Source organism: Balaenoptera borealis (genome assembly GCF_965194805.1).
Source record: "Balaenoptera borealis genome assembly, chromosome: 2".
Lineage (NCBI taxonomy): Eukaryota > Metazoa > Chordata > Mammalia > Artiodactyla > Balaenopteridae > Balaenoptera > Balaenoptera borealis.
In genome coordinates, this window is record NC_138867.1 from 7,178,989 (window position 1) to 7,188,595 (window position 9,607).

The 9,607-nt window shown below is 49.0% G+C and overlaps 1 protein-coding gene across 2 annotated transcripts in view; it reads left to right on the top strand.

Moving 5' to 3' along the window:
- Positions 1 to 6,563, top strand: part of ADCY2 (adenylate cyclase 2) — a 433,285-nt gene extending 426,722 nt beyond the window's left edge. For both annotated transcript variants that reach the window (XM_082380318.1, XM_082380317.1), the window contains exons 24-25: positions 1,222 to 1,346; positions 5,747 to 6,563. In XM_082380318.1, the coding sequence (XP_082236444.1) occupies positions 1,222 to 1,346; positions 5,747 to 5,899 (278 nt within the window). In that variant the 3' untranslated portion in view covers positions 5,900 to 6,563. The remainder of the gene's footprint in view (positions 1 to 1,221; positions 1,347 to 5,746) is intronic.
- The last annotated feature ends 3,044 nt before the right edge of the window (positions 6,564 to 9,607 follow it).

The following is a 9,607-nucleotide window of genomic DNA, read 5'->3' on the forward strand; positions in this document are numbered from 1 at the left end:
AGTGGGAACCACAAATCAAGCACACTCCTGCGCTTCAGCAGAGATCACTCCGCTGCCAGCAACATCGGCCCAGGCTCTCTGCCCTGGCCCAGAGCCACTGACCAAGCAAGACTCAGAGCCTCAGGGCAGCTGAGGGCAGTGGCGTCTGAGATCACCGGCCAGCAGCAGGAATAAATTATTTGGGATGTCTGAAACAGAGATTTGAGTTTTACTGAATACTCCACAAAAGCAAAGGAGAACTTCTTTCTCACTCTTGCGTACCTTCAGGGATTTTGTGGAACAACGTTTGTGCTGTGTTGCCTGCCCCCCTTTCCATTGCAAAGGGGAGGCTTTGCCTCCGATCTATAACTGGACTTGTACACGAAGCAGTTCAGTAGTGGGAAGTGAAATCTCTCAGAAACACCCTCATTAATCCATACGATTTGATTACTGCAGTAAGGCTGGGGAGGAGGGGGTCTTAGATCCAGGAGAAAATATAGGGGGGGAAAAAAATCAACCAGTGTCAATACCTCTGCTTCTATTTCTGTGGCCTACCTCCCTGCGACGCCCATAACAACTGTGGGTCCGTGTGTCTGAACTGAGTTCTTGGGACAAGGAATCGTCCTACTTGCTACACTGGGGGTGGGGGAAGACCCCAGGCAGGGGTCTGTGAGAATTAGAAGCTTGTACATGTCAAGCTCACAGAATAGTACACGGCAGGTAGAAAATGTAGCACACGTGTCAAGGGGCTGGTGGTGGTTTAAGCAAAACATTAGAGGGAACCCAGAAGCCCACCAGCGGCAGGACGGCCAATAAATAGAGTTCACAGACTCGCTGTGGCCGGTTAAATTTAAAATAGGTGCATTTCAGAAGTAATTAACCACAAAACTATTGGAAAACAAGATAATCATCTCTTGTCTAAGATTACGTGGCATCATAGAAAAACAATTATAATGTTGAGTTTTATAAAGTATACCAATTTTACGCTATTACGGAATAATGATAAATAGACGTATGAGCGCGAATCAAGAAGAGGAAGAAAGACAAACATTTTACTGTTTTTGAGATGATGAAGTTAGAGGAATCATGGTTCTTTGTTTTAGAGTTCCATGAGTTGGGCGAATGTTTGCTGCGTAATGGTAGTTCAGGAATGGTCTTGTAAAACTTTCCTGTTTGAGACAGTTGCTTACACTGTCAAGTTCATGATTCAAATCGTGCTCAGCTGGTTCTGGTGTGTCACAGGTATTAACCATGGCCCTGTAATAGCCGGCGTGATCGGAGCTCAGAAGCCACAGTACGATATCTGGGGCAACACCGTGAATGTGGCCAGTAGGATGGACAGCACCGGGGTCCTGGACAAAATCCAGGTAATTTAGTCTGCTCTGTCGTTATCCACTGTCTGTCCTCTTGGGAACCATGAATAAGTATATACTAAGGGTAATATATTAAAACAGGGGGAAGAAAGTAAACTTTGTAATTTAGTTAAACTTTTTATTGGGGAAATACTAATTCGTTTCTGCATTAACTGTGAACCATAAAAATTGTGAAATAGTATGAAGGTTATTGCATTTGGGAAAATGGGTGATCACAGCGACCAACAGGGCAGTGCAACCACCTGATGGGAGGGGCGGCAGGGGTGCCCTTCTCCTTGGTATAACCCAGACCAGACGTGACCACCTGCCTTCCTGTCCCCGGGGGCTGAACTTGGAGGATGAGTGAAGGGGCCAACCGCGGAGAGGAAGAGATGAAATGGAGTGAGGTGAAATGACAGTACTGGATCAGACTAGCATGGGATTCGGATATCTGGAAATGACCGGAAAGCTCTGGAATCCACCCAAGGGGGAGAATTCCAAGATCTGACAAGTTAAAAGCAGTGGTGACTGCGCACACCTGCTTGGGCCGCAGCACCAGCACCTACAATGAGAGGCTCACTCTCCGAACGAGAAGGATGTGTGTGTGTATTTGTGTGTGTGTGCGCGCGCGTGCCTGTGTGTCTATGTGGAACTTGCTGTTTTCCTCGCCCTCAAAAAGCAGTGGTTCCACATTTCACCCCAGCTTTGTTGTCTTCTGGAAGATAAGTTCCTGCCAAATGGCAAGTTTGTATGAAAATCACTGGACACAAATAATAGGTTTTATCAGTTTTTTGTCCTCTTCAGAGAATTCCCTGAGCCCCTGTTCCGCGCCTCAGCTTGGCGGAAATCCTCAAATAACCCTGCCTCCCAAAAGTACGATGGACACTGGAGTCCGTTGTTAACCTCTGCAGGAAGCTGTCAGCTCCAGCATCACCTAGAAGGGGCTTTTCGTGAAGCCCCTGCGTAGCTCGCTTGCTTTCAGCCTGACTCCACCTCGTTCCTCCGAGAGGACCCCGTCTCTGTGGCCTTTCTCAGGCGGAGCTTGACCTTTAGATGGAAGGTGACACACGTGACCTCTACGTGTCCGCCTTGCAGTCAGAATATGAGTCAGCGGTTGCTGAAAAGTTAGCAACCGTCCAGCAAAGAGAAGAGAGAGAGAGAAAAAGAGGAGTGTGGAGGAGGAGAGGAAATATCCCACGCCTTCCCGGCCAAATTGGCCACTGCCGAGGAAAAAGAGAGCTGGCTATTCTCACGGGATCCACCCCAGACCAAGCTCTCAGCAAAAATGGGGCTCCCCTGACGAGGGCTTTCTGTCTGTACATGGCTGGCCGCTCCCCGTGCCCAGGGATGCTCCAGCGATCCCGGGCAGCCCGGGGCTTCTGCTTGGTGGGGAGAGAGGCAGGCTGCTACCAGGAACACGTCTGCCCACCCGTGGGCCGACCCAGGCCTCCACCACACACCAGGAACGTTCGGAAGATGGACGGTAGCTCCGCGTGCTTCACGACTCTCCAAGCAGTTTTCAAGCACTTAGGATAAGTAGCAAAAGCAATCTGAGAGAGGCCGGTCGGGGGAACGTGCCCTCCCGGAGACCGTAAGTCCCCTACAGGTCAATGTTGACAATGATCACGTGTGTCTCTAAGAGGAAACTGGGCCTCATAAAAGCCCGTGTGACTTAGTGCCGTGCGGCCAACCTGGACCGTCTCTGCGCGCTTTCTCTGAGCCCGGGGAGGGAACAAGACAGGTTTCAGCCCGTCCAGAGTGAGGGATGCCTTCCGCAGGCCTGCGTGTTCACTCAGCTCAGCGGCTGGAGGGTCCGCGTCTGGGTAGGTTTTCCTCTCCGGAGGGCAGAGCTCACCCCAGCTCCACTAGCCTCTCATTTCCATTTATGTGCGAAAAAAAAACAGTAGTGAGATGCCAGGGAAAATTGAAAATGATGCTGAGGATATTTAAAGCTTCCCCTGGGCCTGAAGGACAAGTTCTTCTTCTTAAAGAGGATTACACTCCCACCATGCTTCCTATGCCCCAAGAACAGCATAGGAAACCCCTCATCCCCCAGCCAGGCTTCCCCTGGGCTTGGAGGAATCATAGCTGGAGTTAATTAGGTTGATGGCTCCCTCTGAACGTCACGGTAGTTGTGTGCTTGGTGGTACAGATTCCAGCGGCCACTCAAGCATGCCAAGGGCGTGCCGCTCTGCACCAGCCTCAGCTGCAAAACTAACCTCCAAGGCGCCAAACGACGCGTTTGCTCACTGCGTGGAAGACCGGAAGCCAAATGTCTGCAGCAATCTCTAATTCTGATTGCCCCTAAGAACTCTAATCAGGAGAATGTATTTGTCATCTGATTTTCTTGACTATGTCCATACTTTTTCAGTTCTTATCTAATGTTCCCGAGCTACACCTGTCCTCCTCCTCCGGGACTTGGGCCCAGCCAGGGGAGGGCAGGACATGAGCATCTGGCCTTTGCATCCCCCTTTTCCTTCCTGCTCTGCTCAGAAAGACCCACGCTTTGGCCCCTTTGCTAGGGGCCAGCCACTGGGTCACAGTGCAGAAGACAGATTGATCTTTCTAGCTCTTGCCCACAGCCTGCCCTTGAGATCGTCACAACACACACTTCAGCCTTGCTTCTGGGGCCCCCTGGATGCTGTCCTGGGTTCTAGAAGCCCAGCCCTCCTGTGGTTTTGATGTGCTGCCACCTGTGCCCCATGGCAGCGTCCATCCTCCAGGCCCCTCTCAGCCACCAAGGGGCTGGCTCATTGCCCCTGCTGCTGTCCCAACACCACACGGCCCCCCGGCGGTGTCCACACCAGAACCAGAATTGTGGTGTGGCCTGCCCGGCACACGTGTGTCACCCACATACCCAAGGTGGCCGGGCCCTACAGGTCCCATGGCCGTTTCCTCTGATGAAGTGGGATGAAATCCCTCCTCTGCATCTGCTGTTTCACATGGTTCCAGAGCAGTGTTACCAGGGATTTCTGGGAAAATAGCTCCCTCCCTCTCTGCTCAAGTCCCAGATACCTCCTGGGGGGCCTGGCTGGGGGACCACGTGTCTGATGGGTGGTCCCTCACCTCAGAAGCTGAGGTCTTGTTTGTAGCCCAGTCTGTGTACCTCACACGTTCTCTGCTTGAGAGGATGCCTTTTGCAGGAGGTTCTTCTGACACGCAAGCATCAGACCCCGGCCCTCGGTCCTAGGCGTGGTCTCTCTCGAGAGCACGGCACGTGCTCAAGCTGAAGACAGTACAACCCACCCCCCCTCCCCTCGGAGAGAGGATCCGTCCTACCCAGCAGGTTTCCCTGCCCACTGACCCAGCAGGACCAGGACGTAGTGCAGAGATGGGGTCCTCACCTCGTGGTGCAGTGGCAGCAAATCAGGAGTCCCGTCACATTGACAGGCCGCCCCGGAGGGGTCACTCCTTCCAGCATCCCGAGTCAATCCAATGAGGTGGGGAAACTTTCCAGACCGGACTCAGAGCATCCTGTCCGCCCTCAGGCTGGTGCGGATTCCTAATGTTCTTTCAGTTTTAGGTCATTTTATTCACGTGTATTAAACCTGAAACACGTGGCCATTTGCAGAGTCGACTGTGCTGCTTCTCGTGTGTTTTCTCTTATCTATTTAAAATCTATCATTAATATTTATTATTTTTTGAAATGACATTAATAACAATTTATAAACATCATCCAAAATCCCACCACTTCAGCATAGGTTTACTTCTTTTCCAGGTCTCTTACATGTGAAAGCATAATCTTCACGTGGTTAAAATCATGGCGTGGATCCAGGCTTAATTCTCTTTTGGGGGGTGAAATAGTTCGACATAATTTCATCGTCTGATCCGTGACATTGATCATGATAGCGTCGTAGTTTTGTTTTTGTTGTTTTTTTCAGGACACCATAAATCTGAATTTTATTTTAAAATCATTAAAATTAAACATGTCATTATTTTTCAGTTCTATAAATTGTAACTGATGTCTGTAAATAATAACAGTAGTCAATAGTCATTTTTAAATAAATGCTTACTGCATGTTCGGCCCAAGTTCAACTCTCAAAAACATGGAACGCTTCACGAATTTGCGTGTCATCCTTGCGCGGGGGCCACGCTAATCTTCTCTGTATCGTTCCAGTTTTAGCATATGTGCTGCCGAAGCGAGCACGATAGCATCGTAGTTTACTTAACCCTGGAGATTACTTGAATCTTAGGTTGTTTCCAGTTTTTCACTTTCTCAGCACTGAATTAAACATTGTCCTTAGAAAGCTCTTCCTCTCATGGATTATTCTCTCTTCTGATTTCTCAGGAGTAGGATGAATGGGTCAAAGACCATGAACGTTTGGGGGCTCTTTATTCTTGTACTCAAATGCCCTTTGAAAGGGCCGTGTCCGCATTGGCACTAAGCCCGTCTTCATCTGTCACTGTGCTTCCAGGTTACTGAGGAGACGAGCCTCATTCTGCAGACCCTGGGATACACGTGCACATGTCGAGGAATAATCAACGTGAAAGGAAAGGGGGACCTGAAGACGTACTTTGTGAACACAGAGATGTCACGGTCCCTTTCCCAGAGCAACCTGGCATCCTGAAGCGTCGCCTCGGTGTTGGCAAGAAGACTGTATTTTCAGGAAGACAACAGTGCACTTTCTGACTGCCACTTCTGTCCCTCGTTTGTGATGTGTGTGCTCTGTTCTGTTCTCTGGAGCCTCTGTAGACTCATTCCTGTGACCCGGGGGCCTGCCGTGTGGTGTCTGACGTGTGCCAAGATCGCCCTGCCACTTGCACCGTGCTTACTCCTGAGAAGAAGGAAAAGGAGTGCGCATTACAGCGGAAAAGCCTTCAGAGAAACTGACAGAGATGAGAGGCGAACCAGACAAAAATTCTTAAGGCAATAAAACTAGGGGGTGTATATTATCTTCCGGTGCATGTTCTTTTCTGGAAAAATATGGTAGCTCGCCAACCGCATCCGCTAGTCTGACACTAAAACACACAGTATTTGTGACTAAGTTGATCCTGTCACCCCACATGGAATCCGTGTTCACCCACGTGTCTCATTTCGGTGACTGTCCTCGGCCCAGCTGGGATCCGTGGCTCCGTCACCTTGCTCTGTCGTGTCTCGTGCCGGCAGCACGTCACCATCCATCACCAGAATTAGTTCTTACAACCTAGGACTAGTTTTGTACCAAACACGTCTGATGTTTTGATGCCATTGTCTTTTGTAAGGTTAATTCATTAAAAGTTTTATGTACTTTGGTTGATAGTCTGTATCTTCCCCGCCCCCGCCCTGCCCTCTTCTTCTTTCTCCTGCGGTTTGCTCCAGAACTGAGTTGGTTTTCCACTGATTCTCCCATGGACAGTTGTTCCGGAAGCAGAGATTGAACTCCCCTTGGGTAAATCAGATCGGGACAAAGTTTGTGATGCCGATCGTTGATTATGCAACTCCCTGGAAAGAAAGACGGTATGCTTCACTGTGTCACGTGGTCTATTTTCATTTTGGCATCTCTAGGGAACATTTGCAGGGAAAAAATATTGCTACTAGCAGCGGCACACACTCCGTCCGCATACTCTGATCTACTGTAATACGTCGGTAGAGCTACGAGGCACCGAATAATTGGGAACTAGGTACATCAGCCTCACAATAGTTTGAACTAACGAGAGAAGCCACCAAAGCCCCACGAGCTGCCTGTTATGTCTGAGGAGACTTAAGAAGGCACGGGGACTTCCCTGGTGGTCCAGTGGTTAGGACTTCGCCTTCCAATGCCGGGGGTGCGGGTTCGATCCCTGGTCGGAGAACTAAGGCCTCGCGGCCAAAAAACCAAAACATAAAACAGAAGCAATATTGTAACAAATTCAATAAAGACTTTAAAATGGTCCACATCAAAAGAAAAAAGAAAAAAAGAGGGCCCAAAGCCAGTGTCGATGCATTTTTGAAGAGAGAAGACCTGGAAAACTGTGTTCTTGTAAATCCAACTCAAAAGTTTTGGTTTCTTTCTTCCCCTAAAGAAATCATACTTTGCCAAAGGGTGAAAAATAGGTCATGCATAATCAAATGTTTAGAAGCAAAGCCGCCAATGCCAGCCTGGTTGGGCACACCACAGCTCAGGGCAGGCATCTGTAGGAGGTCGAGGACCCCAGTGATGCACTAGGAAGCGGCTGGGAACTCGGGCTTGAAACAGGAGACCTCCGTTTAATCCCTGACTCTGGTTTTTTTGTTACTAGCTGTGAGACTTTGAACACATTTTTCAGTTTCTCTTAGGACTCTTTTCCTCATTGGTAGCTCATGGGATCGGGTCTGATTAAAAGAGCTAATGACCGTGAGAGAGGCTGGCAGGTACCCAGGCCTCGCTCCAGCTTGTTGGACCCAGCGCATTGCAGGACCAACATGGCCACCCTGCCAGGGCGTGGTAAAAAGCGCTTATCGAAATTAATAACCGGACTCCATCATCAAAGTGGGAGTACAGCATGACTTGTCCAATTGTCTGCCCCAGTCAGAAAGTGTTTGATCCTGTAATTGCCACTCAGCATTGACCTTTATACATCTAATTCTCCAAAAAGGTGACTGAGAGAAGAAAAATAGTATGAGGGCATCTCTCTTCACTGTAACCGAAATCCGGGCTAGGATGCCCTAGGTTTCAGGGACTTCGAACTGCCCCTGTGGGTTCTTCCTCCCTTGGAGCCCACAGCATCCATCCTGGGGCTCTTTTTGTCACCTGCCCTTAAAGGGAGACACCTGCAGATGGGTGATTCACCCGGTGCCCTTAACTGTGCCCCTCCGCCCCTGCCCCGGATGCAGAAGGAGAACTGTTTTTCCCCAGAGCTGTATCTCCAGCCTCATCAAACAGTAGATTTTTTAAAGCAATCAGAGCGAGTCCACCGCGCAAAGGGCTGTGCACACGTGGGTCTCTCAAAGTGAGGTTCCCAACCAGCAGTATCGGCATCACCTGGGAACTTGTTAGAAATGCACATTTTTCAGGCCCCACTGCAGACCTGCCAACTCAGAAATCCTGGTGGGGGGCCCAGCACGCTCCCTGTGCTCTGCAGAGCAGGTCCTCCACGTGATTCGGATCCCCCATCAAGCCTGAGACCCCCTGCATTTTACAACAGAGGAACCAGGTGCAGAGAGGTTCAGGGGCTTGTCCAAAGTTTCCCAGTTGATCAGTGACTAAGACGAGACTGGAAGGGAAAACTGCCTGTTTCCTGAATCTGAACGTGTGACTGGTGGTCAAGGCTCCCTAAGTTCAGGCAACTACGGACACTGCTGTGAGCAAATCATGCAAATGAGAGGACTCGCCAGCCATGTCCATCAGCCCATCATGGCTGCAGCATTGATGACACGTAAGAATCTCGCCTCAAAACCCTCCTTAACCTCTCAGTCTTGTAGGAAGCCCCCCTCTCATGACAAACACTGTGAGTCCAGTCCCCTTAACACTGCAGTATTTTTAATACATCTGTTTAGAAAAGTCTACGTTGTCATGACTCTTCCACGTTATTCTTTTTCCCAGCTCAGTGTGCTTTCCTAAAGACAGCAACACTCTGCTTTTGAAAAAACACTGACAAATGGAAATTTAATAAATCAAAACAAATTCTTTTAATGTATGTTTTTCTTTGACAAGATGACTAATGGGCATTCATTGATTGGCTTTAAGGTGTAAAAGTCAAGATGCTGAAAGAAATATAATTTTCCTTTGCTGCCTAATAAACATGAGTGCTTTTGAAAGCTTGCCCAATTAAAGCCCTGCTTTTTAAAAGTAGTAGAAGGTTAAGGGAGTAGAATCTGACTTAAAGTAACTGAAAATAATCTGACATTAATTTATTGCAACTACTTTCAGATGAAGGCATTTTTTTTTTTTTTTTTTTTTTTTTTGGCTGCATTGGGTCTTCATTGCTGCACACGGGCTTTCTCTAGTTGCAGTGAGCGGGGGCTTCTCATTGCGGTGGCTTTTCTTGTTGTGGAGCCCGGGCCCTAGACGCATGGGCTTCAGTAGTTGTGGCACGCAGGCTCAGTAGTTGTGGCTCGCGGGCTCTAGAGTATAGGCTCAGTAGTTGCGATGCATGGGCTTAGTTGCTCCGTGGCATGTGGGATCTTCCCGAACCAGGGCTTGAACCCATGTCCCCTGCATTGGCAGGCGGATTCTTAACCACTGGGCCACCAGGGAAGCCCCAAAGGCATGTCTTAGAGGTGCCTTGTCTTTCTTGGTAATCAAGACTGAAGAAAGAATAATTTATAAAAATTTCCATCACCCAAACTTTATATATTTTCTGTCATGCTTAATGCACCCAAAGGCATTTCAAATAAA